The sequence below is a fragment of the Manis javanica genome, chromosome 13, assembly GCF_040802235.1.
Source record: "Manis javanica isolate MJ-LG chromosome 13, MJ_LKY, whole genome shotgun sequence".
Classification (NCBI taxonomy): Eukaryota; Metazoa; Chordata; class Mammalia; order Pholidota; family Manidae; genus Manis; species Manis javanica.
In genome coordinates this window covers 57,429,054-57,442,491 of record NC_133168.1, presented here as the reverse complement: position 1 = coordinate 57,442,491, position 13,438 = coordinate 57,429,054, and the positions used below count along the sequence as shown (strand labels likewise).

The window sequence follows — 13,438 nt, the reverse complement described above, 5'->3', positions numbered from 1 at the left end:
ACATCACACTGAATTATGTTCTTTTTTTCTCTTCTACCACTATACTCTCAGCTCCCTAAAAACAGGATATGTATCATATTCATTGTAATGTCCTCAGGACCTAGCACTTTGCCAGGCATGTACTAAGTTATTCAGCAAATAATTATTGAGTGAATTAATGTTAAATGTGTGCCATCTTAAAAGTAGGATATTTTTCTTAACACATTTCTATCTTTGAAAATATAGTCATTTGTTATAATATTGTGATGTTGGGATATACTAAAATATTAGCTCCACAAATACTCTATATTTGCAATTTAAATAACTTACAGAAAAACAGATGATGGATAGTGGTGACTTGAGTTACAGTTGCTCCCAGTCATAAGCTAGGCATTCTATAGGCATGCAAATATAGAGTCAAGTACATATTAGTTTTTTCTGAAAATAATTTGAACAGGTTTACAGGATTAAATAGCAGATAAAACAAAACAACTAAGAATCTTAGATTATAAGTATTTATATGGACCTCCATTAAAATGTAATACTTAATACCAGCATTGAATTTGGCAGCTAGAGTAAATAAAAAGGGAAACTTGGTTTTCTTGTCTTACCCAAAAAAAGAATGTAAGAATTCATTCACAGAAAGGGTTTTGTGAAGTTGAATTCAAAAAAGAATATTCATCTTCTAAGAATAGTTATCTTCTAAAAAAAAGAAAAAAAGATTAAGGTGACCTGCTAGCCTACCACAAATACTCTATTTTAAAGAATAAAACCAAACGTTGAGATTCTGTGTATGTTAAACTCATTTTCCAAAGAATTGTCTTTGTACATTTGCAATTTTACATTTTTATAGTGGTTATTTGGTAAATCTCTCTCTTCAACTAGACTAGAAGCTCCTAGGCAGGTATAACTGGATTGTAGTTATGTATTACAGCACCTAGCAGGGTGCAAATTGAATACATAAGTAGGCATTCACATTTTTGAAATGAGTGAATGGCTGGGCCCATAAGCAACTCATAGTATCTAGTTGAGATGCTTAAAGAGGGAGAGGAATTTGCTCCCTGTTCTGTTTCCTCCTCCATAATCAGTCTTTATACAGCAAATCTGAGCACATTTCATTGATACAGTTATATAGCATAAATCCCAAACTTCTAGCAGTACTTCTACCATGAATATTTTTTAAAAGCAAGAGACTTTCTATGAATGGTTTACCAATAAGTCCACACTTGAGACTAGCTTAATGTGAGTTAATCACTGTTGAGTTTCTTACGTTCATCCAGAAAATTTTAACATATAAAAAAAGCGTATGCAAGTAACACATGTAGATACCTGTTTTTAAAGAACAACAATCGCACTCTTGATATTTTTATTATGATGTTGGATATCTTTGCACTTTGTTACATAAAAAGCTGTCACATTCTTTATCATTCAGAATGTTTCATCATGTGGATGTGTCTTACTTTAACCAGTCTCCTATTGAGAAGATTTTTCGGTAGTTTTCTAACTTCACCTTTAAAAGAGTGCTACAAAAGAAGGTACACGTATCTTTGTTTGGTATAAGCTAAGGTTTTTTTTTTGTATAAGTAGTCCCAAATCTTTGTTTTTGAAAATTCACTCTCCAAGTACCTTTAGTTGCAGAAGAAGAAATATGAAAATATGCATCTATTCATAATTAACTTCCCACTTATAGAATTACTTGTCAAGGCCCCCAATATGCACACACAATGCATTCTTAACACTTCTCTTTCCAAATAGTTGGGTATTATAACTAACAAATAAGTACAATAAAATATTGGCCAAAAAATGTACCATTTAATTAGCATTCAAAATAATTAGAACTCAAATTCCTGACAAAGATACTGTCAAACAACGCTATAATACTTGAAGAAGAAAACTTCTACAAGGATGACACAGTAGGTATGTTTAAATATTGTGGTTTAAATATCAGAAGGTTAGTAGGAGTCTGTTAGAATAAATAATGCTCCCCCTTAATTATTTTTTGGAGAAATGACCTTTTTCTTTATGATTGTGTTATGAAAGTCAGAAGTGAAGAGAAGGTTGTCTTATTTTCCTGTTAGAGAACTCCATGGAAATATAGGGGAGCTTTGTCTTCCTTGCTTCATACTGTATCTTTATTTACTCTGTTTAGGTACAGGTCCTCAGTAAATGTTCACTGACTGAATTCATGCTTTTATTAATTTTAGCAACAAATTACACCTCAAAATTTTAATACCTTTCATTCTTTGTTCTTTATACTCATTTTCACAAGTGTCAGTTTTGAAGACAAAGGCTCCAGTTAAATTGTTGTTCTCTGAAATTTTAGTCCTTACTTTAAGTGGATTAACTTTAAATGGGTCTTGTTCAATTTAGCTGTCCTTATAGTAGGAACCTCCTATATGCCTGTAGGTTAATATTCTTGTAAGTATGATAGTTGGGTCAAACAATAGTGGATAAAAAATACTGATCAGTACTGCAAAAAACAAGCCAACAGGAACAATTTAATTAGTATTGTGAGTGAATGTTTTCAAACTTTGTTGGACACATTTTTACGTTTTTTAAATGTTTGGTTTCAATTTAAAGCTGATAAACTTACACTGAGTAAGTTTACATTTTGTGGAGTGTTGAGAATTGGCATTCATTTTGGAAATCGAACATATTTCCTGGATTTGCTTTGCTACTTGAAAGCAAAGTTTTAAACCCTAAGATTTCAGGGAATACATGTTTCTACAAGCTTAATAATAGCTGGCAGTCATTTTTAGCACAGTTTTTTAGTATATTGAGTGTAATACTAAGAAAAGAGAAATTTAAAGTGATAGGTTTAAACCTAGAATAAAACTGAAGCTCTTTAAGAAAGGTTCAGCAGGTACACTATACTAAACTGAATCTGTGAACTTCAGTGTTTGGAGGCTAAAAGGATGAAAACTACTGACAGTGTTTTTATTTCCTAGTGCATTCCTGAAAATACGGTTTGCACTCATTTAACATTATCATTACTAACTTTAAATGTAGATTGACAGTACAGCAGTATGATCATACTGGGTTGTGTCTTCCAGACACACTTTTATACTTGGAAATACTTTTTTTGCATAAAAGCCCTCTTGGGGTTGACTTTAACAAATAATTGAGGCTCATGCTCTTCTTTTTCAGCCCTGATGCTCTGATGATGTCAGGGGCAGAGCAGAACCCTCAGGAGGGAGGCAGGGTTGGCACAGTGTTCCAGCAGGAGGCTAGGTTGGAACACTGCATCAGGTAAGAGTAAAACTGTACCCCTGCCTCCGTAAGGATACAGTCTTAAAGACTAACTTTCGTGGGTGGGCCTGAAGCTCTTTGTTGGAGTATTTATAGTGAACCAAGTTCAAGAAGGTGCAGTTTATTTACAGATCTAATGCTTCTCAGATTCATGACTGTTAGTTCCCAAAACATTAGGTAATTTGCTCTTTTTCTACTGCCATGTGTTGTTCTATATATGAAGTAGGAAAGAAGCAATGTATAATTTTGCTGGCTTATTCCAGAAATAACTTTTGTATTTTCTAGGACAGTGATTTTTCCAAATTTTTTATAGGAACCTTTATATTCTTTTTTTTTTTTTAGGAGAGCAAGGCAGAGGCTTTTATTTAGAGAGAAAGCAAGAGGACAGAGCTCCTGGCTCAAGCCAGGAGGGGACAAGAGAGTCCCCAGGAACCTTTATATTCTTAAAAATTATTGTGGACCACAAAGAGCCTGTTTATATGGATTGGATCTATCATAGTTACCCTCTTAGAAATTAAAACTGATGAATTTTTAAATACTCATTGCTTTATTTTAAAATAATAACAAACCATTTCCATACTAGCATAGATATTTTTAGGAAAGTTACCATTCTCCAATAAAAAATTAAGAAAAGTGGGGCATTGTATATTTTTGCAAATCTCTTTAGTATCTGGTTTAATAGACGATAGCTAGATTCTCACGTTTGCTTCTGCATTCGGTCTGTTGGATATGTAATTTTATTGGAGGTATATCCGGGATTGGCAAACTAAACCCCAAGAGCCAAATCCATTCTGCTGTCTGTTTTTGTATAACTCACAAGCAAAGCAAAGAATTTTGAAAAAAAAAGAAAGAAAAATAATAAGACACATGAAAATTACATGAAATTCAAATTTCAATGTCCATAAATTAAATTTTATTGGAACACAAGCTAAGCGCCTATCTCTATGAATTATTTATGGCTGCTTTTGCACTACAACAGCAGAGTTGAACAGTTGAAACAGAGACCATACAGCCGGCCTGCAAAGCTTAAAATATTTATAGTCTGGTCCTTTGTAGGAAAAGGTTGCCAATCCCTAGTATGTGAAGAAAATCTGGCCTCACATAGTAAAAGGAAGACTATTTCAAATAACTGTGGGTCTTTGGTACTACACCACAACTCAGCAAATGTTAATATCCTGAATTGAAGCCATTTCAATGCATTGTTATACTGTTACATTAAAAATCCACAGGTCTGTCTTGCACTTTGAATGAATCTTTTACCTATGCATGGTTCTGTGACATAATTCATTGATTGATTGTAAAATATCAGTTCATTGAGTTGTACAGATCTTTGAAGTGTTGGGGCATTTTATTGTAAATATCGAAACGTATCAAAGACTGTCTTATCAAAGAAGTCTAAGTAATGGGAAACTCTTGAGCTTATGGACATGGATACACATTTTCCAGAATTCTAATTTTTGCTTCAATAACTTTGTTATTAGTAACAAATACTAAAGATGGTTTTCCTTGAAGTGACAGGTTCACTTAACACATTTTTGAGAAGATGCCTAGTACTCATCTGAATTACTGTAATTTATGAGCTGTGACTTCAAGAAAAATGATGTGCAATGAAAAAAAATGGCCTGTTCAGCTGACAGCTAAGTCACTGAATTACTTTTCATTGAGACAACCATTGTGTATACTGATATGGAGCAGAAGTGCTTAATACATATTTCCATTTTTGCCACGTAGAGTATTAGAAAAAAATGTGTTTTCAGGGTGGAGATTTAATAAAAATTATTTTCACTGCTTAATTGTGAACATTGTTTATTGAAATTGCCATGCATATATATTTTAACTGGTTTGCCTAGGTGTGAAGAATACAATGGTTAATAATGTATTTTGAGGCCACTGCCTTGATTCTTGCTGATAAGCCAGGAGTTTTACCCACTGCTGCTTTTGCACCATCAGTGCAAATGCCAGCACAGGAAAAAAAGCATTAGTATTATCACAAAAATAATTTTTACTTTTCAGACCCCTTAAAAGAGTCTTGAGGAGTCCCAGGAGTCCATGGAGTCCATGGTTCACAGTTTGAGAATTGCTGCTCTGGGAAAATAACTGTATTGGAACAGTTATGAAGTATAATTATTTGGGTGAATAATGTTTCAAGCTATTAGCCTTGAGAGGCTGGACTCACTGCATCCTTGTACCAGTGAATCAGAGAGGTTCCCAGAATCCCAAATCATAACTGCTCTGAGGTGGGGGAAGGGCACAGTATGACCCTAGATTTGTCAGTAGAAGACTGACATAAAAGCTGAGGTCTAGAAAGCCAAACCAGAGCCCCAGTTTGCCCTAAAATGACCTTTCAAACCTTATAATATATAATCTGACTTTAAATAGGTTCTTTTGAAAATTGATCATCCTATAGCTAATACTATTTTAATTCTGTTCGTTTTTCTTCTTTTAAATACCTGCTTTGGGAGAACTCTTAAAGACATTTCTTCATTCTCTATCCTCCTGACAGAGTTTAACTTCCAGTTGACTTTCAAATTTATAGCCGTTATCCTCCTTTCCGTAACTTCCTCTCTCTTTGTTATCACAGTAAAAGAAGTCCATAATTTTGTTCACACTGAAAACCACAGGCAATCTCCATGAGAAATTTGCTGCTACTATTTTTTGTAAATAACTGTTTCATTAGTTTTGAGTTAAAGTCTTCATAGAACATTATCTAAAGCATTTCTGTCTCTTACTGGTTCTGTACCACTGACACATTTATTGAGAAAGGGATAAGATTAAGAAAAATAGCAACTATTCCTGATCTTAGAAAACAAAAATTTCTAACATATGCTGAACTGCAAGTTAGAATGTGCAGTGTAATATGACTATAAAGAAATAATGTCAAGATAAGTAGAAGAGAAGTACTGAGGTAGATGTATAAAGAAACAGGTGAAGAGAGACATGAAGAGAAACAGAATTTTTTCAAAATAACAATTTCGTTCCAGGAAAATAACAGTAAAGGATAATGAATTGAAATGAAAAATATAAAAAGCAGCTTATTCAATAAATATTCAACTGCCTAGCATGTATTAGATCCTAAATTAGGTATTAAAATGTGAACAATTTGCTTATGAATAGGTTGAAAGCTTAAAACATATTTTTAAGTTAAGGTACAGCTGTCTATTTAGGAATTTGTACTGCAGTGCTAACATTCAATGGCAAATGTCTTTCTGATGGAGAAACTCAGGTGCTGTCTTTCTCAACTTGCCCATGGTCCAACTGGGATAGTAACAGATACTAGAATCATGTTTTTGATATAGGTTCTAAACAGAATAGGTACTTCCATTAATTTGATAATTAATGTGATTTTCAGACAGAGTGTATTCAAGGCCATGTAACACTTGCGAAGATTGGAATGAGAATTTAGTTACCACTGAAATTCCTTGTTCTTAAATTATGATTTAAGGGAGTTCAAAGCTTAACTCAGTAAAAGTAGAATATGCTACCACGAAACTTTTAAAATCACTTGAAATGTTGTCATGGATTTGCAGCTATCTCGGTTAAGTCTGTAAGTGCCATGGAGCCTAATAATGAATTTGTTTCATGGGCGCATTGATTCTGTTTTTTGCCCATGCCTGGGACTTTTCCTCTCCTTTTGCTGGCTGCCTTGCAAATATGTGCTGCCTTTTGGTAACAAGGGAGACTGGTAGAGAAAATGTGAGTGAATTAGTTATAAATTAGTAGTTCCCAAAGTATATCCCAAGGGAATACTGAGGGGTTTTATTTGATTAAAAAGGCTTGTTTTCCTGGAAAAACTGATTTAAATAAAGATTATTCGCTCTAGGACATTACAAGTCTTTGATATGGAAATGTGTATGGGGATGCTCCAACAGGGGGTTATAGTATTCCCAAATTTATTTGAACAGAAAACCTAATTTTATTAAGCACCTTACTGATTACTATTCCATGAAATACACTTTGGGAACTGATACAAATCCAACCCTCTTATCAGAAAATGATTCAAAGCATGTGCCTTATTGCATTTTTATGTGTAACACTCTTTTTTCCATTTATTCCTAACTAGATTTTATTTTCATGGAAAGACAATAAGTGGAAGGAAAAAGTATTGCCTGATTGTAGGGAAGGAAATTCAGATTATAAATTACTTCTTAATGAAAATCTATTAGGTTTTTTTAAAAATAAATATTCCTAAACTAAAATACATTGTTTATAGAGCATTTTCTCTATTTTTAAATTGCAGATGTTGGGGATCAGCCAGGTGAGGTAGGTTATTCAGGCTCTCCTGCAGAAGCGCCTCCGAGCAAGTCACCATCAATGCCGTCATTAAACCAGACTTGGCCTGAGCTGAACCAGAGCAGTGAGGTTAGCAAAGCTTTCCTTTTCTTTCATTAACATTAACATTTTTAAGGTAAGAAGTTTCAAAACTTGGTAAATTCAGTATATATGTAATTTCAGTTATTACATATATTTCAGCATACATGCATAGTTGAAAGGACATATCATTTATGACTGTGATAAATGTATCACGTGACTCTTCGATGTTTTAACGTACTTATTGATTTGGTTTCCAACACTCATTCTTACTAAAACCCTGTGAATTTGACAGGGTAGACACATAAAGTTAATAATGAAAGGGGTGAATGTCTGGGCCAACGTATCTCATAGCCAGTGAGGGACAAGAGCTAAGATTTGAACACAGATGCTTTGACATTCTGGATTTCTGCTACCACATTCACTGTGTCATGCTGCCTTCTGATTCCTGTAAGCAAGGTACATACTAATATATTTGGAATCTTAGCATTGGAAGTGATGTGAGAAGTAACTAGTCCAGCTTTCCGAATGAAAAAAGTATTTTCTACAACCCAAGCTCTTTATAACAATTAAGTTTCATTCAATACAACATGGAATGATTTAACCCTATTAAATACAGTGGATAAAGATAGTGTCATAGAAGACCAAGCACAGCATGCAAAATAGAATATGAGGCAAATGCACCATCCCTCCCATTACTTTGGAACAATAAAAGTAGGGCCACTCTGCTTAGAATAAGGGAAGAGGGCCTGAGGCTCTGCAACGCTGCAGCACCACGAGGCCCTTCTGTTAGACCTTAGTGCTCTGGAGAACTCCAGTTGAAAAGCACTGGCCTAGCCTGTTAGAGCAGTTCCTGGTGAACAAGTTACATTTTTTTCTTAGTTTTTTATATAGCTTTTAGGTAGTGCTACAAATATAAAAAAGTTACTGACTTTCAGGAAAAAAATCTAAGCAGCTCTGCTTTCCATGTCTTTTAAAGCCAGAAATAATGAATTAAAGAGATACTAGTTAATTTGGGGCAGTTGAAAACCAGAGAAGTAACCGGCAAGCTTAAAGTACTTGCTGCTGCTTTATGACGTAATCACAGATACCTGTGTCTGAGACTTAATATACCACAAGTTGTACTGTTGGATGTAAAACCATTCATATTAGTGTTTTTCTAGAGAGAGGAATTAAGCCTAGAAAGAATTTACTAGTAGAGGGGCTTTAAAGAGAGTAGGATCATTGTTCCTAAAACCACTGATTATGCTGCATTTATTCATTTCTGTCTTTTTTTAAGAGCAATATGAGATTAAAAGTATTTTTTCTTTCTAAAGCATCTCAATTCTATAGTCCATCTTTCATTCTAAGTAAAATCCTGTGTGATCATTGAAGGCTAGGAATGGAAGTCCCTTCCAAATTCTGATTTCAGTAGTTGCATTTTCCCTTCGTATATATTCCTAGCAATTTTCATTTTATAGTTTTTGATAATAAGGTCCTGAATGTCTTTTTTTTTTTTTTTTTACTACATGTGGAAAGTCAAAATGTTAATACAACTAACAGTGATTTTTGAGACATTTTAATAGTACTTATAAAAAAATACATACTTAGGATATGGCATTTAAGTTCCATTTTGATTTTCTACCACAAAGCACTAATATTTCTTTGAGCAAATACTTATTCAGCACCTGCAACTATGAATGCTATGAATGAGGTACTGTAGGGGATAACACTATTAATAATAATAACACTAATAATAATCCCTAACATTTACTGAGCACTTCTGACGTGCCAGTTCTAGTTAGAAAGTGCTTTACATATATTAACTACTTACTTCCTCAAAACAATTCTATGACGTAGGTATCATTAATCTCATGTTACAGGTGGTGAAACTGAAGCACAGAGAGGTTAAATAACTTGCCTAAGGTTGTAGAGCATAACTAGGATTCAAGTAGTCTGGTTCCAGAGCCTGTGCTCTTACCTATTCGTTATAGAGATAAGATTGTCTTTCTGCTCTCCAGGTAGCTTACATAGAATTATGTAAAACCAACTAAGATTTCATGCCACCAAACAGGTGAATGCCTTCTTTTTGGCAAAAATCTTCTGCATCTTAACTTTTCTCCACTGTTAGATAATTAGGATTTTTAAAAGTCCTTCTTTGCAACAATAATTACAGAAGAAATTAATTATATTGGTAAGTCACTTTCCTAAGTGATGTCCCATGATAATAGTGAATTATTGTGGGTTTTCTTTTATTCAAGAAACATTTGCAATGTATTAGTATTTCTTAGCATACCTTAATTTTCATGATTTTAAAACTAATCTGTAGGTAAAGTTGTTGACTGTATTAGCCATTTTTTGTAAGTTAAGTTTCATCGATGCATTTGCTAATATTTAATTTCTACATGTCTTCTCAAATTAATATCAAGGTTTTAAATAGTTGAACTTTGAAGCATAAAAATGTATACTCTTTCATACTGAATTATAAAAAGGATTTTGGTTAATGAGGTAGATGTGTCTGTGTGTAAACATTTTGTGTGTATATATTGTATATGTGTGGATGTTTCTCCCTCTTCAGAGGATAACTGATAATGTTTAAGAGCCAAATTTTAGGCACAGTGTTAATAAAATTTTGATATAAAAATCCTATACTATTATGAAGTATTCAAAATAAATTGAATTTACTAAAATTGATTTACCATTCTACCTATTTTAAGAGGTATATTGATATTTGTGTACCTCTTTGAGAAGAGTAGTGTTTCATATCAAAATACATCTTCTATATATAACACATACTCAGGTGCTTTATTTGCTCTCATTGTGGCCGCATTCTGATTTTTCTAGCATGGGGTCGGGGATGGGTGCCTGATTGGCAATTCTGTCTTGTGATCTGGCATGGCCCTGTTTGTAGTGCTGGTTGCAGGGGTTGACTTGCTACAGATTGACATAAGCTCAAACATATATTAATTCCAGAATTCTTTGCATTTTACAATTATATTAAATTTCTATATGTATGTATAAAATATGTGCACGTACATAATTGAATCATCTTTCAGGGGTCGCACTGGCAAGTCACATTGACTTGCTTTGTTTTGACCAAAATTTTGGGACTCACGATTCATTAACATCACTAGATCAATACAGTACATTACTCTTAGAATTTTAAAAGAAGATTTGAAGGAATTCTTTCCTAGTCAAGACAAAACCCTTTACATTCTTACTTTGTCACCATTTATACCACCTAGACTCTTCCTACATTGTGTTTTGAATTTTAATTCTGTGAGACTTTGAATCTCTTCCATAGAGATTACAATAAATTACTGTTATACATTTGATTGTGAAGCTACTCACATTACAAGGTAACTTAGCATAATAAGCATAAAATGTTATGGAAAAATAGAAATTATGGAATTTTATCAGGGCTATGAAACACAACTTGCAGTGCAACCTCTGAATTACTTTGCTAAATCTTCTCCAGTGATCTTTTACTCCATCTTTCTCATCATGCTGACTTGTCTCTCCTCTGTCTGTTCAGCAGTGGGAGACATTTAGTGAACGCTCTTCAAGCTCACAAACTCTGACCCAATTTGATTCTAACATTGCACCAGCTGATCCTGTAAGTCAATCACTTAGCTTGCTTGTTTGAAATTAATTTTATTAACCCAAATTCCATTCATTATGGTGTTTAGCTGATAACGCATGATTCAGTGGAATGCTTAGAGAGAAATGGTGGCAGGCTTTTCAATTTTTGTGTGCTTAGTTGTGGAAAGAACATTTTTATCATTCTCTATTTAGTTATTTTGGTGAGAAAAACTAAGGTTTTAAATCTGGTACATGTGTCTAAAGTAGCATTCTGTGAAAATCAATTTAGTTGACCTTGTTTTCATTTGCTAATTGTGTTTTATTTTATTGAGCATTTACTGCTTATTTCAGTACAGTGACACTTAAATACTATTTTACTTGTATGCTTACACATCATGTAATATGTACTATGTATGTAAATATGCAATGTCATCTTTTAACAGTCCAGATGATAGTATTTAGACTTAATTTGTTGAGTTCTGTTAAAGAGAATCAAGTTCAACAAAACAATACGGAGTTTTTGCTCAGATTTCTATTGTGCAAAGGAGCCTCTGTCTTGTCTTCCTGTGGTTTACTGTGTTGCTTTGAAAATGCTACAAAGTTCACACCCTGATTTCAAAAATAAATTATATCCCTATAGAATTAATTTCATATATACCCACTTGTCCCTCAAGTTACTTGAGAACTTAAAAACCTTAGTCGTTAATCATTATTCTCAATGTTCACTCCTGCTTTTTCTTTTAATGAGAAGGACATGCTAATAATAAGTACCTTTCCAAAAAAAGAGGAAGTAAGTAGGAAGGGAAGAAGAGAGTAAAGGTAGGATTTTAAAAGATGAGTTGAGTGGAAAGATGGAGAAAGTGACCCAAAGTGTTCTAGAATCTTAGATGTTCCTGATCAAATGCAGCCAGCATTTATTAATTAAATGTAAAAATGACTTGTTATGTAATCTGGATTTGGGAGAAGTGGCATTTAAAAATAGTAGTACATCGCCAACAGTTGGAATTCATGGATCTTAGGTGTGTTTAATTATTTTAAAGAATTTATATCTATTTGAAATATGGAGGATGCTATTTTGAAATCAAATGGATAATGGATGGAAAAAAGTGTTTTAAGTATCTATTTTATAGTCTATTATTCAAAGGACAGTTAATGTGTAGATTATCTGTGCCTTTTGCTTCTCTATTCTTGCTACTTTGAGGGCATTAATCTTTGGTTTTAATCTATGAAGAATGAAGAAGAAATAAAAAAGGCAACACTTAAAATATTTGCTGTTTATCAACAGCTATAATTCAGGTCTTTTGGGAAGTGACCGGTACTGTGAACTAAAAGAAAGTCTTGCCTTTGCTCTAAGTTTCATGTCTCCATATTATTATTATCTCCTACTTATACAATTTAGTTTTATTAAAAGTACTTAATAAAAGTACTTTATTGGGAAGGAAGGTTTGATGTAGGAATGAAGAAACTCTCTATTCCCTAACTCTTAAGAGAGAGGAAAATAATCATTCATGTATGATTCTTTGTCAGGCCATGAAAGAACCTAGATATTATGTATAAAAACCTAGAACTCAGAAGCAAAACAAATTGACTTTTGCCTAGCAGGAAATACAACAAAATACTTGACTTAATAACAATGATGTTTTTATAACTTCTTGGAAATAATACTCAAATTTATGAGCTGCAGTTGCAGTGTTTAAAATAATATGGCTCAGTATTTTCTTTAGTTGTCTCTAGGATGGCAGGAGGCAGTAGGAAAATTTAAAATGATAGTTGACATTTTAAACTTCAGTTTAGACCTCTGAATTTGATAGATTTTATAATATAGTACCTAGAAATATCTTTTGGCTTTATGGTGGCAAACTTAAATGTAAACTTTATTCTCCAAGTAGTAATCTCACTTTAAAATTTTCCATTAGGAGAATGCCCTGCCCTCACTGAGGATCTGAATTTCTTAGCCTTCATTTAATACTTAAGTGACATATTGTTTGTCTACAGAACATAGTCTGTAGCCACAATCCCAAATGATCTTTTGCAAGGTTTTTATAAAGAAGATTATAATAAGGTGCATTCAGAATAGAAGAAAATCACCTAGGAGAAAAGAAAACACTGCAGTTTTAATAATGAATTTACATACCTTACAGTGTTGGAAATACTTAATGGTATATGTTTTAAAAGCCAATATTTGATAATTAGCCATTTGCTCAGTAGAGTGGAAGTCTGTGAAAAGCTCCAGTGTTCCATAGCACTTAGAAACAGCTATCACACAGTGTAGTGTGACCTCACGTGCAAACTGAGATGGTTAATTATTAGGCTCCCAGAACTGTGGTGAAATTGAATTTCT

At 33.3% G+C, this 13,438-nt stretch overlaps 1 protein-coding gene across 8 annotated transcripts in view; it reads left to right on the top strand.

Annotated features, from left to right (window-relative positions):
- Positions 1–13,438, top strand: part of REPS1 (RALBP1 associated Eps domain containing 1) — an 86,357-nt gene that overhangs the window by 55,395 nt on the left and 17,524 nt on the right. For 5 of the 8 annotated variants that reach the window (XR_012124277.1, XM_073219666.1, XM_073219665.1 and 2 more), the window contains exons 9-10: positions 7,466–7,587; positions 11,051–11,131. Coding sequence is in view for 7 of the 8 variants with exons in the window: in XM_073219666.1 (XP_073075767.1) it covers positions 7,466–7,587; positions 11,051–11,131 (203 nt within the window). In the remaining variant the exon portion in view is untranslated. The remainder of the gene's footprint in view (positions 1–7,465; positions 7,588–11,050; positions 11,132–13,438) is intronic. The other 3 variants (XM_073219669.1, XM_073219668.1, XM_073219667.1) reach the window with 1 other exon arrangement.